The following is an 18,157-nucleotide window of genomic DNA, read 5'->3' as shown; positions in this document are numbered from 1 at the left end:
TATAACAGTTTAGTAAGAAAATGCATGCCATACAGTACTAAAGCCTTTCTTCTTTAAGAACTGTAACATTTTACCTATATCAAACAAATCAGAAGAGCTTGTACCTTAAGATACTTACAGCTAGAAAAGATCTTAAGCAAGTACAAGACAATAAATCATAAATGAAGCCAAGGAAATTATACTTAAAGTAGATAAATAACATTTAACTAAGTATTCTAGACCCAAAATGTTAACTCTGTAAGAAAGAACTACTTCTCTTTTAGCATCAGTACATATTGACTTCACTCTGACACAGCTATACCAGCAGCCACCTAAGGACATACAACTCCTACAGCCCCGCCACATTGCTGGCCACTCCCTAGCCAGGGCCCTTATATAAACCCACCCTTAGCACACTTCTGGAGGCTGCTCCTATAAATTTGGCAATGGCAAACAGCTGTTGCTTCCATACAACAGAGAGTGTGAAACAAGGAGTTGGTTCTGCCTGGTAAGTGGGGGTGTTTTGGACCTTTTCTTTATCGGGGGGTGGGCTTCTTTTTGTGGTTGTTTTTGGAGGTTGTTGTTTTGGGGTTTTTTTACTTTTAGTTTTAATTTAGTTGCTTGCAGTTACTATAAAGCAGAGAATGTAGCTATATGTGTGAGGAATTGGCTTTTATAGAAGAATCAAATATAATTAATTCTCTAAAGGCTGCAGGACAGGTTCTAATAGCTCTGCAAAGGTGTCGAATAGCAACAGCTTATAGGTATTAAGAGAAAAAGCACAATAGCACTGTAAGTACAGTGGGAGTATCCGTGACTGCAGCACATTGTGACTCTCAGAACTGCTCCTTACCCTCAAATGAGCTTGCTGAAAGTGATAGTAAAATAAGTGTGCAAGAGGGCTTTGTTCTCTGTGCCTGCTTTTGCAGAGAGGATGGAATCCCGTGAGTGGTAAGGCTTACAGGGGATCTGAAGGGACACTCCGTAGGCAAGGACTGACCTCAGCCAGGGTCTGTGGCAATACTTTAATGCAAAGTAAGTAACTAAGGTATTCTGTAGCTTGGGCTGTATCCTAACAGGTCCTCCTTATAGCTTGAGAGTTGAACTCTTTGCCAAGGACTTCAGCTCATTTTTGACACAAATGCTGCTGCAGGGTTTTATTCCATCAGACAGCTGCTGGTCCCCACTAATGCTGTAACAAAGTTTGTGGCTTCACAGTAACATCAGTGAGTGGTAATGACTTCATGGGAGGCTTCTGAAACCATAAGGACAGAAAGTCAGCTCAAGCAACAAATCAATTTTGTGTTCCACAGCATGACCTAACACAGTGATCTTGCAGCTGCTTTTACATGCTGAAAGGGGGGAAAATGCTTTTCTACAGTAACTATAACGCTGAGCAAAAATTAGATGTGTGGCAGGAGCCAACACTCCACAGTAAAGGCTTATCCCAGTGCAAAAATAATGGCATGTCTTAAAAGTTAGTAAGTAAGCAAGCATTAAAAACCCTAACTACAAATGGCTTTGTAGTAGAGCGATGGCAGTAAGTGGCACATAAGCTGTTTTATTGACAAAGTAAATAATATATTTTTTCCTGGGAAAAAAAAACACAAATATTGATTAGACAATAACATAGACCACTAGTCAAGTGTTTTTCCATGCAGAGCAGGTGAAACCAGATCTACAGAATATCAGTGTTGCCACATTCAGTAATTTATGCCTACAATTTAAGTTCCAGTAAAGTTAATTATCCATATAAAGGAAATGGACTTACCAGAAAAAAACAGTTGTGCTATAATTAAATTAGTTGACTTCCTTTGTATAGACTACACAAAACACAAAGATATGCAGTTAAGATGCAAAATTGCATGTGAGTATAGACTGTGAGCATACCTTCTGCTGCATCCCAAACTTAAGATTTGCAAAGTTTGTTATTCTGTGACTTCACTTAAGTATGCAATAAGGCAATTAGCAAATGACAAATTATAAACATCTTCAAATTCTAAGCTAGTTCAAGTTCCAAAAAGGGCTGCATGTGAACAAAACCAAATATTTTGGTCCTTGAAATCATGAATGAAGCATGGCATGTGTTACAAGGTATAACTATCAGAATCCAATAACTGATTTTTTTTCTTTTAGTGAAAGGAATTGCCTCTTAGAATTATTTTTGTTTTTCTTTAGATATGACATGTAACTGTGCCTAAAAATTATTTCTGAACTATATTTTGTGGTATAAAATTTATTGAACATTTTAATTGTTGCTTCTCCTGACAAGAAAGACTCAGGGCTGCTGGGGGATGAGAGGCTGGACAGGACCCAGCCATGTGCACTCACAGCTCAGAAAGCCAAGTGTGTCCTGGGCTGCAGCAAAAGCCCAGTGGGCAGCAGGGGAGGGAGGGAGGGAGGGGATTCTGCCCCTCTGCTCCACTCTGGTCAGACCCCACCTGCAGCGCTGCCTCCAGCTCTGGGGTCCTCAGCACAGGAAGGACATGGAGCTGTTGGAGCGAGTCCAGAGAAGGCCACCAAGATGATCAAAGGCACGGAACACCTCTCCTAGGAGGAAAGGCTGAGAGAATTGGGATTGTTCAGCCTAGAGATAAGAAGCCATCTGGGTAATCTTATTGGGGCTTTCCAGTACCTGAAGGGAGCCCACAAGAAACATGGAGAGCGGCTTTTCGCAAGATCCTGGAGTGCGTGGACCAGGGTGAATGGCTTCAGACTGAAAGACAGCAGATTTATATTAGATGTCAGGAAGAATTTCTTCACTGTGAGGGTGGTGAGGAACTGGCAGGTTGTCCAGAGAAGCTGTGGCTACCCCATCCCTGGAAGAATTTGTCAGGTTAGATAGGGCTTTGAGCAACCTGCTCTAGTGAAAGGTGTCCCTGCCCCTGGCAGAAGGATTGGAACTGAATGGTCTTTAAGGGACTTCCAACTCAGGCCATCCTATGATCTGCTGTGGTCTTGTGTTCTCTGTACTTTAATAAATCCCCATAAACCCTTGAGAGGTGTTGGATTCCTACTAAACAGTGGGGCTAAACACTGTACTGCTGCAGTGCCCAAGCTGAGATCTGCTGTTACGCTGCCGGCTTGAACTCTTAACACTCCTTAGCATTTGATCCTCAGGGCTCCTATCACTCATCTCAATTACAACAGTTAGTGATTAGCACTCCTGAAAATCTGCTCCATGCTGTTTTCAAGTACACAGGAAATTAAACCTTTAAGGACCACCCATGAAAAGTTTGGGTCAAGTGATTTGCCTTGTATCATACAAACTCTGTGATACGAGCTGAAATAAGTACAGTCATCCAGAGAGGGTTTTTTCCTCAAGATGAATAATACTCTCACAATCTGCATTCCTGATCTCCTTAACTAGGCCCACTTCTGGAGGGAAAAAAAAATCTGATTCAAAGCTTGCTCACCACAGACTTAAATTCTTTATAAGCTTCTGGCCTTTAGGAAAAAAATTGAGACTACTGCCATGAATATACACCCTCTCCTTATGCAGGCAGTTTGTCTGATTAGTTCTTTCAAACAACTTAATTTCTTAATGTGTCTATGCAGGACAGCTTCAGTAGGTAGCAAAATCTATATTACTGAAGATTCACTTTAGATTAATGATGGAGATCATTGCCTTGGTCTATCAGTTTATGTAGGTCTGCTACTAGCTGAGGTGGAAGCATAGTCTGTGTCACTGGCTTTTTAAGTGTTAACAGCAGAGAAATGGTGAAACTCTGAGTTTTTGCTGTCTATTACAAGCTGAAAGAGTGTGAAAACATGTTAAACCTGTATTGCCTTCTTTTATTCCTGGTCCTGGGTCCTATGGGAGATTACGTGAAGGGAAAACATTCCCTAAAACAGTCCATCTTTAGAAGGAGTATTTCTTGTAGACTGTGTGCAGTATAGCAAAAAACAGAAGTAACTGAAATAATGGCTTGCCTTTTTTTCCTGAAAAAACTAGTTTGTGACCAGTTCAGTGGACAAACAGGAACCTAACAGGAAACTATTAAGTCACTCAAATGTGCTGAAAATACCTGTTCTACCAACCAAGTTTAGAGTCTAGGGAAATAACTTCGTCTGCACTGTAATACACCAACATAACTTTCTCTGCTTATTTAGACCATTCCTCTCTGTGTTTTTATCACTTTGCCGTAGTCTAAAAGAACACTCACAGATACACCTTCTCAAGTGAAGGCAGGACACAAACTCTATTTACATCAATGCAACTTTTGATGTTGTACCTGAGCTCATCCAACTGTGTTGACAGGAACATAATTTTCTGTCTTTTCCCCAACTAATTCTGATGCCTCTGACTTCGTAGTGAGACAGGTAGAGCTAAACCAGCTTGATTACACACTCTGGTTGTTTGCTTTGATCGTTCATCTGTGACTTCGCTCCTGGAGATCAGTCTTAGCTGGCAGGAATGTCGATGATGCCCATGTTTATGTCAGTCTGCTGGGTTTGATGTTGCAGCCCCGAGCTGAGCTCTGTCCTCTTGGTATCATATCTGAGCTCGGCTCTGTCCTTTGGGTGGCATCCTTTGGGTCACAGCCCTGTCCTTTGGGTCACACCTCTGGGCTCAGCCCTGTCCTTTGGGTCACACCTTTGGGCTCAGCCCTGTCCTTTGAGTCACAGCCCTGTCCTTTGGGTCACGCCCGGGCTCAGCTCCCCCCTTTTGGACAGGCCCAACCTCAGGCACTCCCGCAGCAGCAGCGCGGGCCGAGGTCGCCGTCTGGCGGCCAGGCAGTGGCAGTGCCCGCGCGGCTCTGGCTGCCCGGTGCCAGTAGCCAGCACGGCTCCCGGCCCTCAGAGGCAGCGCTACGAGGCCGCTGCCCGGGCCCAGCAGGGTGGGGAATTAGGACACGGCTCCGCTCGGCCCCAGCGCCGCTCCGTCCCCTCAGCCCCGTGCCGGGCGGGAGGGGCCGCGCTGCCGCCCTCGCGTGGGCAGAGGCGGCGCTGCAGGCGCGCCCGGCGGTCCCCGGGGACGGCTCTCCCCCCGCGGGGCCGGGCGGGAGCAGCTCGGCTCCCCCGGGGACGGCTCTCCCCCCGCGGGGCCGGGCGGGAGCAGCTCGGCTCCCCCGGGGACGGCTCTCCCCCCGCGGGGCCGGGCGGGAGCAGCTCGGCTCCCCCGGGGACGGCTCTCCCCCCGCGGGGCCGGGCGGGAGCAGCTCGGCTCCCCTGGGGACGGCTCTCCCCCCGCGGGGCCGGGCGGGAGCAGCTCGGCTCCCTCGAGAAATGCGCTCCCTCCTGGCGGCGTCAGACGGGGTCCAGTCCCCCGGAGAGCCGCCTGTTCCGCTGCTCTGTCTGCCCGGGGTGCCTCTCCCGTACACTTTGCCTCACACCACTAAAATCCACAACTTTTTGATCTCCCCGAGCTCTGCTACAACCTCCTTCCCTCCAGTACCTCCTTGGTCTCTTTATTCATGCTCGGTTTTCCCCTACACGTTGCCTAAGGTGTTTCTTGGCTTGAGTGATCCTTCACCTCACTTTAGTGCTCACTAATTCATCTCCTCAAAACTTGCAATCCAATCCCTGACAGCCAACCTTCTACCCCATAAAATGGGCTCTCTACATCCCAGGGACTTTCCTGGGGCGCAGGTCTGCTGAGAAAGCTCGTGCCCACAGCTTTGCTCTTCGTGTAGCAGCGCGACTGGTCTGTGTCAGAATCAGCAGAACACATGGATGCAGGAGGTGAACCTCACTGCCAAACTGCTCCCATCTGACAAAATCTGGGTGTGCAGGGCTGCTGGCTCGTCTGGGGGATATTCCTGGCCATTGCAACGCTTTCAGCTTACTCCTTTGGGTGCAGAGCAATGGGTGTTCCTGCACAAACCCTCCTGCAGTGCCCCAGACCCTCCACTGATAAGGCCTTAATCAGCACATTCCATGGAGCTGCCCAAGTTGTGCCGAAGCTGTTAACACTAGTGTGGAACAGGATCAGCCAAGGGCCGAGCGCTCAGGCTTCTGCCTAAATTGGCAGTTGCTATGTCACTGTAGAATGCCATCACCTCCGTGTAAATCAGCTTTGCAAGTGGCTGAAGATTGCAGGGGTCCCCTGAGATCACAGGCAATGACGGATCAATTCAGTGACGCAGAAAAGTCTGAGTGTCCATGGTGCATCCTGGCTCGTTAGGAGCAGAGACCTGGAGCAGTGGGGGGGGAAGATGGAAGGCATCAGCCCATGCATCTTCAGGTGGCATCAGGCCTGTCTGGAGCCTCCTTTCATCCGCTGCTTTAGCAAAGTTCAGATGCACTCATTCAGAAGGATTTTTCTCGGCTCAAGGCAAGCAAAGCACTTCTGTGCTTCTGCCTTCAAAGCATGCCCCGGTGTGTCCGCCGGGCCAGCCGCGGTGACCTGGGCTGTGTGTGTTCGGGCTTCGTCTGCCGGGAAGAGAAAAGTCCCCTTTTGTCCGAGAGGCTCCCACAGCCCCTCTCTCAAAGGCGCGGCGATGCACGAAGCTCTGCCTCCATCTCCCGGGAGCTCTCCCCGGAGTCTCCGTCTGCCTGGACGTGGCCTGCCTGCAAACTCCTTCGCGCTGCGACGCGTGACGGCCCCGGGGCCCCTTCCCCCTCTCCCCGCGGCTGCCTCGGGGCCCGCCCTGACCCCAGCCCGGCCCCCGCTCGGCTCCGCTCGCAGTCTGCCCGCCTCTGCCGGCCTGTGCGGACCTGCCGCGGCCGCCCCGCGGGGCCCGGGCACACCCAGGAGGGTGTGAGCGCAGCGGCAGCCGAGTGCTGGCACGCATGGGCCCGGGAGAGCCCGGCCCCGCGCTCACCTGGCCCAGCTGCGGGAGCCCGACATCCGCGGGGAGCAGGTACTTGGTCCCGGGGCGGCTGCCCCGGCCCTGGGGATGCTGTCCTGCGCCGCCAGGGCTGGCAGGGCGGCACGGGGGAGGGGGTGATCGTCCCGGCTCTGCGGGAAGATGAGGGGGGAAGGAAGGGGGTTGTGTTGTTCCCACGCTCTGGAGAGCCGGAACGGGGAGCCCAGGACTGGCTGCCCGAGCATGAGAGTGAGAGTGGGGGATCTGGGCCAGGCTGTGCTGCTCTTGATGTTTTGGGGTCACTCTGTGCCCCATGCTGAGCCCGTGTTCTGTCCTCCGTCCTTCGAGGGGGCACAGTCTGGGCTGGCTCAGCTCAGCTCCTCCAGGAAAAGGGGATCTCGATCTGCATATAGCCGCCAGGTTGTCCTGTGCCAGCACAGAGGTCCTCGTGAGGCTACCAGCACACGCTGCCGTGTTGGTGACCGTGGCAATGGATTTGTCAGCCCTTCAGATTCCCCGTGCCTCGCACACAAGGGCTGAGTGTGCAGTGGGGGTTGTTTGGTGGGAGCTAAAGGAGGAATCCTTCTAACCATGATGGAGCCCCAGTTCCCACTCTGCTGCTCTCCCCGTGGAGCTGGAGCAGAAGCTGAGCAGGGTCTGGAGTGTGCCTATCCCTGCTCTGTCTGCGCAGGGCTGTTGTGCCATAACCGCTGATGCTACTGCTGCTGTCACACTCTGAGCTGGAGAACAGGGTGGCATTTCCCCTCCAAACCCTCCGGACAGCACCATTGGGGCAGATTTGTGGCCAGTCCTGTGCCACTCTCTGCCAAGCTCCAGTCTTGGCAGCAACAGTCCCTTGGAGCAGCTGAGTTGCAGCTGGTGCCCACAGCCACTCCTCCTGTACTGTGTACCCTGCGTGGGAGCCTGCCAGGAGCTGCTGACACCAGTGCTCTGCCCATGTGAGCAGTGACAAGGGGACAGGGTAACTCTAAGTGAAGGCTGGCTGAGCCCACTGGTCCCTGGTGGAAATGGTGACTCTGCTTCTGGTGACAGCAGGGGTATGAGCCTGCAGCCAGAGCCCCTGGGTATCAGGAAGGGAAATGCCCCATGGCACCCCTTTTGTTAAGGCTGACTCCCTCAGTGCCATCACTGAGCAGGTCACAGCTGCTGGTCTGGTGCCTAGAAGGTGGAGGGGGCAGCAGATGTGGGGCTCTGTTTTGCTGCTCCTCATCCTCTGTGCCTTGGCTGGCTGGACCTGCTGATGGCAGCCCCCAGACATCCCCCAGTCTGCAGAAGCTGCCTGCCAGGGATGGGGTCCTGCTCTCAGGTGCTGCCTGCCTATGTGTGACCCTGTGCTCTGTGTGGGTACTGGGGCAGGCTCTGCACCCCGGGCCTGGAGACGCCCATGGGGTGGTATTTAGGAGCAAGGTGACAGGCTGGGGTACTCTCCTGTTCCAGGGGCAGACCAGGCTGACCTTGGCCACAGCTAGGGCATGGCAGAGCTGCTCTGGTCTGGCTGGCTGGGCCAGGGAGGGGCTGAGCTAGCTCTGCTCCCTCTCTCCGCAGCCCAGACTGGAATGGGACACAGCTCTGTGAGGCACACCATTGCCTCCAGCATTGGAGAGGATGTGGCTGGGAGGATGTGGTCAGCTGGCTCCCATGCCTGGCTCAGTGGTCACAGTGAAATGAGAGCCAGGCTTAATCTGCAGGGTGATAGTGTTGCATAGTGTGCCTGGCTCCTTGGGGAGGCTGGGGTGAGGAGGGGGAGCAGCTCCACAGCTGCAGAAGCAATAGTAAAGATGGGATTTCTCTGGATGGAGCGAGGAAGATCTTGGGCTCCCTGCTTCTTCCAGCCAAGCACCAGGAATCTGGAGATCACAGCAAAGCATCCTGGCTCTCTCCCCTTGCCAGCCTTGGGGAACTCAGTGGTGGCCTTGCCTCCAGCCTGGGTCTCTCTGTAGAAATGGGTTCCCCACAAGCACTTGGACCAAAGCCATCCAGTGCCTGCTCACCTGCAGCTCCTCCAGCCACACTTGGGATTCCTTGGTGTGCAGATTGAGCTCAGGGGCTGCCAGGATGGTGCTGCAGAAGCAAGGACCTGGACCTAGGGATCAGAACAGGAACTTCCCAGGCCATGGCATGGCACTGGACAGTCCTTGCAGGTGGGGAAGCCTGGGTGCAATGGCACTGTCAAGCTGGCTGGCTAGGCTGCTTGCCCCTGGAGCCTGCACAGCAGTCCTGGCTCCCAGGCAGAGTGCTGAACCCTGGGCTAGGGAGCAAGCCCTGCTCCCTGCCAGCTCCAGACTTGTTCCAGCTTGTTGGGTGAAGGGTCCCAGCACAGCCTGCTGAACAGGTTGGGCTGCACCCTGAGCTGCTTCTTCCCCTGGCACCATGCCTTGCCTGGGGACACAACCTGCAGCCCCACTATGTCCCAGCACTCTGGGCCACCTGCCAGGGTACCTGGACACAAAATGCTTCAGTGCTCCATCCCCACGGGATGGGAGGCAGTGTGTTGGGAGGTCTGTGCCAATACATTGTGTGTATCCCCCACAGGACACCTGACCTTGGCTCTGGGACAGTCTGCTGCTATGGCAGACCCCCCTGGTTGCTGCTCTACCTGTGCCACCTGCCTGCTCTGCCCCTACAGCTGCCAGTGGATCACTGCCAAGAAGAAGAGGAAGGGCCTAAGAACCACCAAGGTGATACCGGAGTGATGCTGAGCTGGGGCTTGCCAGCCCCTTTGTGGGAGTCTCAGAGTGGTGGCTGGGGTGGGGAAGGGCTCTGGCTGGGATGCTCAGCCCAGACACTGAGCTGCTGATCTCTTGCTGCTGCTCCTGCTTCCTAGGGCTGAGCCCCAGGAAAGCTGGGGTGCTACCTGGCACCCTCACTGTCCAGGAACTGCCCTGGCCTGCAGCAGTGAGAGGGTGAGCTGTGCTCCTGCTGGGTGACAAGAGGGGTAGAGCAGCATTAGTGTGCTCTGCAGTGGGGCTTGCACGTGTCTGGGGCAGAGCAGAGCCCTAGGGCTGAGCTGGCAAGCAGGTCCCGGGGCACCTGGCCAGGCACGTGGGAGACACAGTTCCTGGGCTGGGTGTGGCCCCACCAGGAGGGTGTCCCCAGCAATTTGTAACCTGGGAGTGGTGAGGCCCTGGGATTCTCTGAGGACTCTGACTCCCATGGGTGTGGCTCTACTGCGGCTTATCCTGTCTTGCCTGGAATGTACAAATAAGTCTGGGTTGCTAGGTGTCCCTCTGGCACCTGTGGCACCCCTCACCTACCCCACACACGTAGGACTGGTGGCTGTGGGCAATGTAGATGGACCCAGCCTGCAGAACCACTACAAGGGCAGTTCTGAGGCCCTGCACTGCTCTCTGCCCAGCTCACGGATCATGCAGCTAGAAGGGAATGGGACCTGGCTCCCTGCCCCTTCTTCTGTCCAAAGCCTCAGCCTGTTCCCATGGAGTGCTGCTTGGGAAAGGAGGCGGTCTTGCCACAGGGGCCATCCTCCCCAGCCTGGCAGAGGCAGATTTTTAGTTTGTTGTAGGACATGCTGATCCATCTTTCTGTAGCATGGGTCCAGCCAAAAGAGCCGGCCAGGGTAGCTCTGGTCCCTCTCCATGGCAGCTCAGTGCCTGGACCCCTGGGCCATTGCCTGCTGTGACCCCCTGTGCTCCCTGCTGCTGGCTGGGAGTCCCAGGGGTCTCAGCAGCCTGCCTGGGGGCTAGGTGCCCTGAGGGTACGTGTGTAACTCTCATCTCTGGCTTTCAGTATGACTGCAGCTGGTTCCTTTTCCTCTTCTGCGTCTTCCTCTTCACACTGGTGTGGCTCTACTTCGCTATCATCATCCTCAATGATTTCCACAACTTCAATGAGTGAGTAGGCTCTACATCTAGCCTTGTTCCCCACGTCACCCCTGCCCCTGTGACCTTCCCCTTTGCTGGCAGATTCATCTTCAGGCAGAGGAAGCTGTGGCTAGACTGGTCCCTGGTCCTGCTCATAGCTACGGCTGTGCTGATCAGCTACTCGTCTGTGCTGCTGGTGAGCTCTCCTGATCCCGCTAGGCTGGGGGAATGGGGCTGTGCTGAGCACAGGCTGCCCTGAGCTGGGAGGAGCCGGGTCAGCCTGAGCACGGCCAGAGCCCCTGCCTGTGCCAGGGAGCCCGAGCTTCTGTGGCTGAGTCCCGTGCCCTGTGAGGGGCGAGGTGTGGGGCACAGCCCAGCTCTGACAGCTCCTTGCCCTTGCAGGTCCTCGCTTTGTGCTTGCAGCTCTGCGGCCAGCCCTTGAAGCTACACTGGGTGCACAAGGTGAGAGACTGGAGGTGCAGGGAGATGGTGCCTGCCCTGGCTGCCCTTGCACCTTCAGAAGCTGAGACCAGCCTACTGTGGCTGTGTATGGCTGCTGTGACCCCACTGAGTGGCTGTGTGTCCCTGCTGACCGGGGCTGCAGCTGGCAGTTCCTCAGCCACATGTCTCTGGGATGGGAAAATTCCCAGTGCTCAAAGCATGGAGCACAGAGCTCAGCTGCAAACCCAGATGGGGAAAGTGTGGTATCAGGGCTTGCCGGGGTTCATAAGGAAGGGATGAGGCGGACTCTGCCTGGCCTGCAAGATGCTGTGTGCTCCCGTAACTGCCCTGTACGTGCCCCACAGATCCTGCTGATCCTGACTGCCCTGGTGGTGGCTGCAGCCTTCACAGGGCTGGGAATAAAGTGGGCGGAGGAGTGGAAAAGTGCACGTATCTCCCTGCAGGTGAGTCACCTCGATAGCAAGGACTTCCCTGCTGTACCCAGAGCCTGACCTGTGGGCTTGATTGAAGGGTGCTGACTGAAGCCCCCAGCACAGCTGTGTGCACTGGGGGTGAATTTCCTGCCCTTGACTTCTGCTGCCTGGCCAGGCAAGGTGCTCCTTCTGCCCCTGCAGTCCTGCCTGGAGCAGCTGCCACCAGACTGATGAATAGTGGCTGGACCAGAGCAGGGAGTCTGTTCTGTCCCCAGGAGCCTGTCCCTCCCTCCTGGCACTGTGGATCTTCCAGCACTGGCTGCAGGGGCAGATCCCTGGCATTGGGGCTTGCGTATTTTGTAGACAGGCACTGGTGCTGGCTGACACCCTGTGGTTTTTTGCCTCCCCAGGCAACAGGTCCCTTCCTGCACATTGGAGCTGTGGGGGGAATGACGCTCCTTGCCTGGCCCCTGGCCAGCTTCATCTACCGCACCCACAATACAGGTAATCCCCTCCAAGCTCTCCACTTGTCACCTTGGCTGGTGCCCTGCATCCTGCCACCCAGCTGAGCAGCACTGGTGGCAGAGTGGTGCTTGGGGAGCATCAGTGCAGTAGTGGGAACAGGTCTCCAGTGTGGTAGTAATACCTGCTCTTGGTGGTTTCTCATGACCAGCCCTTGTTGCAGCTTCAGCCCTCCCTGCTTTGCAGCTGAAGGAGGGCTACAGGTGGCAGAGTGCTGCAGAAGTGCTGAGTTGGGCAAGGGCCAGGAATAAATCCACAGAGTTCCTGAGGCTGAGGGTGCAATGTTTGACCTAGGGCAGCAGAGGTTAATGCCAGGTGAAGCAGCCTTGGCTTATTCCTAGTGACCTGCAAAATCTGTACCTCATCTCCTCTAACTTCTGGCTGTGCCTGCAGGTCTCAGGGTGTTTGTGCTGCTTGTGTACTGTGCAGCGATGATTGCACTATACCTGGCTCCCTTGGGAATCACCTCCCCTTGCATCATGGAGGAGAACCAGCTGCCCCCCAAGCCAGCCCTAGTTGGCCATCGAGGAGCACCCATGGTGAGTGACCAGCACCCTGGCAGTGGTTAGTGTGGATGGGGCAGGCTGCTCCACTAAGAAAAGCCAGCCTGTGCCTGGCTGTGGGGCACAGATCCTTGTGGCCACAGGCCTGGACAAGCTCTGGCCAGCCCAGAGCTGTGGTATCCCCACAGCAGCCAGGGCAGCTCACACTTGGAGTTTGGGTGAGCACAGGGTGGGGAGGGGATGCAGCAGCTGCAGGACAGAGCTGCTTCCTGAGCACTGCTGGACCAGGAGCGTGCGACTCCCAGCAGAAAGCCTGGATGTATAGTGTGGGCTGGGGAGCAGGGACGAGGCAGGCTCTGCCTGTCTACCCCCAGTTCTTTTCCACCCCTCACCACGCCCAGGTCACCCCAGGCTCATTGTGGCTGCCCTAGATCCCAGCCAAGCTGCTGGGTGCACCCAGGCGGGATGAGTGCCTGCCCCATCCTGCCCATGCTCCCTGCAGTAACACCATTCCTTTTTCCAGCTGGCCCCCGAGAACACCCTCATGTCCCTGCACAAGGCAGTGGACTGTGATGTGCAAGTCTTTGAGACAGACGTCATGGTGAGGTAAAGGGGCTCAGAGGGAGGAAGGGGGCTGTGTATCCTGGGATGTCACCTCCCACAGGGGGCATTCCGGAAGACACCTGGAGGACTGATATAGCCTGCATTTGCAGGTAGCCCTGTTCAAAGGGCTCTGCCACTCCCACCTTCCCAGTATGGGCCAGGCTCCAGCTTGGTCCCTGGGTCCCAATGATCGGGGAGAAGTACTGGGTTTCTGTCCCCCCAGTGCAGATTGCCTTCTGGGGAGGAAGGCTCCATGAGGGGAGGGGTACTGCTTGGAAAACAGACCCTGGCTCTAGTTCATCTCATGCAATCCTGTTATTGGGACAGCCATTTCAGAGAGCAAGGAACTACTTGGTTGCTGCTTGGTCTCCAGGTGCACGTTTTTGTGTAAAGGGCCACATGTAGAATAAGGGTGGGGGTTAGTCTGGCAGGTAACCAGGCAGGGAATAGAAAGGCCAGGGCAGGGATAGGAGACAAACAGCTTACAACACATGGCTTTCCTCTGTGCTCCTTTGCCAGTGCTGACGGGGTCCCATTCCTCATGCATGACGAGGAACTCACCAGGACCACCAACGTGCAGGCTGTGTTCCCTGAGAGGGCTGCCCTGAACAGCACTGCCTTCAACTGGACAGACCTCCAGCAGCTGGATGCTGGCAGCTGGTTTCTGGAGGTCAGGAATGTCCTTAGGGTGGCTGGTGAGGAATGGGTGCATTCTTGGGTGAAGCATTAGCCCTGCCCTGGGGCTCCAGAACCTTTCCTGGTCCTAGAAGACACCTGGACAGGGTGCAGAAGCCTGCACAAATCCCTTGGGTGCAGTTATGCCCCAAGCTGGGGTTTGTTCTGACTCCTCAGCTGAGTCATGGAGGAGGTTGCTTTGAGAAGGGATGTCTCATGTTTGCTCTGAGCTGCACAGCCTGTCTGGGCTTGAAAGCAGCTGTGGCCAGGCTCTTCTCAAAAGGCGACTAACTACTGCTGAGCAGCTTTGAATGCCCACAGGCATTGGGGCCGCTTGAATTCTGTTGTTAGTGGGGAGAAGGGTACAGGTGCCCATGGATGTGCATAGGGAGGTTCCCTGTGCCTGTCTGCACTGGAGAGCACATGGAGAGGCCAATGTAGGAAACTGAGAGTCCCCCAGGCATCAGTTTGGGATGTGGAAGCTGACAGGTGGTCTGCCTGTGATGACTGCCCCCCTCTTGCCCTTGCAGCGGAGGCCATTTCCCACTGTGCAGAGTCTTTCTCCTGCTGATCGCCAGGAGGCAGCTGAACAGAGGATCCCATCCCTGGAACAGGCTCTAGAGGCAGCCAAGCACAGCAACATCTCCATCATGTTTGACCTTCGGCCTGAGAACCACAGTGACTACCAGAACTTTGTCAATGTCACCCTGGGAGTGATTTTACAGTCAGGCATCCCGCTGCAGCAGGTGAGCTGGTCACCACCCCACCCCTGCCAGGCCCTGCTGTCACACTCCTGCCATGGTGGGAGGTGCCCTGCCAGCCACACTGACCATCCCTGACACCCCATACACACCGTCCCCATATATGATCCCTGCTGGGCAGCCCTGCCCGTGTGTGGGGTTCTCTAGCTGGGAGAAGTTGCCAATAATTCGGGTTTAATGCCTACAGCTTCAAACCCCTCCAAATACTTCGGACCCCTCCAAATACTTTGGTTTCCCAGCACTGGCCACCCTGGTGTGTAAACAATGACTCAAGGTAGGGAGGAGACCAACACTGCTAGCAGGAGCAGGAGTACAATGCTGAGGCTTTCACCACCCCACACTCCACCACACCTCTCCCTGCAGCTCTTGGACTCCTGCTGCACCCTCCTATGCTCCCTTTATGCTTCATCCAACCCCTGCAGCACAGGATATGTGCTGCCCTCAGGGGACAAATCAGCACTCAAATCACAGTTGCTGGGCCTTTTGGGAATGCAGAGCAGGAGGGGACATAGAAAAGACTTGTACTATAATGGTGATCCAAGGTGTATTCTTGCTGCAAAGCTGGGGATAAATGGATTCACTTCTTGAGACATTCAGAGACCCAGAAAGGAATTAACTGTTGCAGATTTCCTAGGCTGGAACTGCTTTCTCCCTTCAGTGGGACCTGTGCTTATTTCTTGGCTGGGGCAAGCTCTTAGGAGACTTTCCTGGCTGAGATCCTCATGGAAGAGCTGAGTGTGGAGACGGGGGCAGGATGCAGCTGTCTAAGCAGCCACATGGGCCTGGACCTGTGAGGGAATGTTGAAAAAGAGCAAACTCTCTGGAGCACCTCTCCTCTGCACATGCTCTCTGGCTCTTGCCTAGGTCCTCTGGCTTCCAGATGGGTTCAGGGAAGATGTCAAACAGCAGGCCCCAGGTGTCCAGCACGTCTATGGCCGGAAGAGAGTCGAGAATGAGAAGGAGCCAGTACTGCATGTCAATCTGCCCTACCAGGACATGAGCTCTGAGGAGATCAGGTGAGAACATTTTGTCCAAGTACCTGGGAGCTGTGAGGGTCTGGGGACTGTCCCAGGGGCCAGCAGAGGTGAGGGTGCTGAGTACTGGTGTGCTTCTGGGAAGAGCTGGAAGTGTGCCTTGTGAACAAGTGTCCCTATCAGGTAGGGCTGATGGAGGTGCAGAGGATGGAGCTGGCTGCAGTCCTCTGTCCTGCCAGCAAATCTGCCCTCGGTCTGGATCTCCAGACAGTTGCTCCATGTGACTGCAAATGCTGGATCATACCCCAAATGTACAGCCCCCTGTGGCTGTGCAGAGTGTGGTGGCACCCTGCTGTCTGCTACTCTGACCATAGCTGTCCCCATACAGGCAGTACCGCCAGGACAACATCTCTGTCAACTTGTACGTAGTGAACCAGCCCTGGCTCTTCTCCGTGCTGTGGTGTTCAGGGGTGAGCTCTGTCACTACCAACGCCTGCCAGGTGCTGAAGGAGATGAAACACCCCATCTGGCTGCTGGTAAGTGACCCCTCCATCCCTGCTCCACAGCCCTCTGTCCCAGGCACTTGTGAGTCCCTTTCTGCAGCAGCCCTGTGCAGCTGCCTGGAGGGTGACTTCTGCTCACTGCTGCACTGGCATGGGAGCATGCGACCCTGTAGAAGGGACTGGTGGCACAGCAGGCAGGGCTGTGCCACAGCACACCACCCCTAGCTGGTGTTCAATGGCTTGTCTCGTTGTCTTGCAGCCCAGCAGCACATACTTCATGATCTGGATCGTTGTAGACTCTGTTTCCTTCCTTATCATCATCTGGGCCTTCGTCCTGATGAAGTAGGTTTGATCCCTTTCCCCCTCCCAAGGCAGCTTTGTTGGGGGAGGTTGTAGTGTGCTCTGGGTGGCTGGTGCAGACCCAAACCTGCTGCCACCCCTCTCTGGACTCAGATCTTGGGGGGTCCTCTCCTGTCTGGTTGAGTAAGACAGAAGTGTGTGGGGGCAACTTTCATCTCCAAGCTGCAGCTAAAAGTCTGCCCTGACCCTGCCTCAAGCTGCTGGATGCCTTGGTTCACACTTGTTAACCCACTCTGCACCCCAGGGCTTGGTGGGCTGAGGCTGGGGGATCCTGGTCCTGCTCCTTTTTTCCAGTGCTGCAGGCACTGAGAGCAGTTCCCTCTAGGACTGCGGGGCCCCAGAGCCTCCAGCTGGCAGCTCAGGGGAGGGAACGGTGAGACCAGACTTGCATGCTAACATCGATCCTATTCCACCTCCTAGGAAATGTTCCCACAGGAGATGGCCAGCGGGTGAGTGTGCACAGAACAGGAGCTTCCCTCCCTTGGAGCCAGGCTCTGCCTCTGGGACTCTCCCTGACAGGCAGGCAGCTTTCTCCAGCCAAACGTGACGGAGTGGTTTGGGATGTCTGGGGGAGGGAAGGGAATCCCAGCCCAGGGAGTTCCTGCTGTCCTGCTGTTAACAAGCAGCCCTGTGGGACAGCACTAGGGAATCCCACATTTCCCAAATTTCCTCAAACCTGCTTTTCAGGCTACTCCGCCTGTCACTGCGGGATGGTGGCTGCCCACAATGACTGCTTTTTCTCTGTCTCCTCAGAGTCTGAGACGGATGTGCTGCTCACAAAGATCAACAGCTTGATGCAAGAGTGACGCCTGTGTCAGCTGTGGGGAAGGGCAGCCAGAGCCCTGCACAGCTCAAGCAGGGAGCACTCCTCAGGCCAGCTTCGAGGCTCTGTTCCTTCAAGCCTCCCTTCTACCGTGGCCTTCCTGGCTCCTTTCATGGTGCACAGCTGCTCTCAGCTGAAAAGACTTGGAACTGAGTTCTCATTGCCCACTGGCAGCGAGGAACTAAAGCTTTGCAGGGGTGGCCTAGGGGCAGAATATTTATCCAGCAGTGCTGGAGCTGAGACCTCTCCCTTGGGGTTTGGACAGGAGCGGGGATTTGGGTCGCTGTCTGGTGCAGGGGAAGGGCTGTCTCTGCCTGTTGTCAGCAGCTCTGCAGCCAGGTTTAAGGGCTTTTCCCCTGGGGGCTGCCCTGTCCCATGGCTTGAGGAATAGGAAGGGGGATGTGGAGTGGCTTTTCAAAAGACAAAGGGAAAACCGAGCTCTTCACCCTCCCATCCTGGACACAAATCCTGTCCCTACTGCTGCTGGCTTCTTCTTCACGGGACAGGGTCCTGGCACTCCATGCAGCAGTTAATGCCTGCTGCGCGGGGAGGAGAAGCAGGGCTGGGGGTGGTGGGTGTCAGGGGCTGGCAGGACGGCGCTCACGCTCCCGCTGCTGTTCCAGGGCAGCAGAGGGAGCGGTGGGACTCGGCATCGGTCACGTTGCACCAGGGCCTTGAACAGGGAGAGGGGTACCGTGTCCGTTTGACTTGTTGCTGTCTATTTATGTCAATAAAGCAGAGGAGCGGCAGACAGAGCGCGAAGAGGTGCTGCGGGCACGCCTGCGTCCTCCCTTCCGCCCCTTCCCCTGCCGGCGGCGCTGCCGGCCCGGAGAAGGAGCCGGCGCAGCCCGGACGGTGCCGGCCCGGGGCGGGCTCGCTCCGCGGCGCCTCCGTGCCACCTACTGCCGGCGCGGGGAAGCGGGCGGGCGGCCGGGGCCTCCGCAGCGGGCAGGGAGGGAGGCCGAGGCGGGCACGCTCCCGGGGCGCA

General features: G+C 55.4%; 1 protein-coding gene across 2 annotated transcripts; it reads left to right on the top strand.

The window, feature by feature from the left end:
* The first annotated feature begins 414 nt into the window (after positions 1 to 414).
* GDPD2 (glycerophosphodiester phosphodiesterase domain containing 2) lies at positions 415 to 17,918 on the top strand. Of its 2 annotated transcripts, none has more exons than XM_038164518.1 (16): positions 415 to 487; positions 9,285 to 9,430; positions 10,497 to 10,600; positions 10,673 to 10,766; positions 10,973 to 11,032; positions 11,377 to 11,475; positions 11,856 to 11,949; positions 12,361 to 12,506; positions 12,994 to 13,076; positions 13,593 to 13,743; positions 14,279 to 14,494; positions 15,374 to 15,525; positions 15,872 to 16,019; positions 16,246 to 16,328; positions 16,767 to 16,795; positions 17,100 to 17,918. In XM_038164518.1, the coding sequence occupies exons 2-16, from the start codon at positions 9,320 to 9,322 to the stop codon at positions 17,150 to 17,152; spliced, it is 1,623 nt and encodes a 540-aa protein (XP_038020446.1). In that variant the 5' UTR covers positions 415 to 487; positions 9,285 to 9,319; the 3' UTR covers positions 17,153 to 17,918. The 2 variants fall into 2 exon arrangements, with proteins under 2 accessions (XP_038020446.1, XP_038020445.1); XM_038164517.1 differs by lacking the exon at positions 415 to 487 and adding an exon at positions 6,542 to 6,785.
* Positions 17,919 to 18,157: the final 239 nt, after the last annotated feature.

This window comes from Motacilla alba, chromosome 4A (genome assembly GCF_015832195.1).
Source record: "Motacilla alba alba isolate MOTALB_02 chromosome 4A, Motacilla_alba_V1.0_pri, whole genome shotgun sequence".
NCBI classification, from domain to species: Eukaryota; Metazoa; Chordata; class Aves; order Passeriformes; family Motacillidae; genus Motacilla; species Motacilla alba.
Note: the sequence above shows the minus strand (reverse complement) of the source record. Positions and strands in the feature narration are given on the sequence as shown.

Coding starts and splice junctions, on each gene's coding strand:
- GDPD2 (XM_038164518.1), top strand. CDS start 9,320: ATGGCAGACCCCCCTGGTTGCTGCTCTACCTGTGCCACCTGCCTGCTC. Junction 11,950..12,360: donor CTACCGCACCCACAATACAG/GTAATCCCCTCC, acceptor CTGTGCCTGCAG/GTCTCAGGGTGTTTGTGCTG. Junction 16,329..16,766: donor TGGGCCTTCGTCCTGATGAA/GTAGGTTTGATC, acceptor TCCACCTCCTAG/GAAATGTTCCCACAGGAGAT.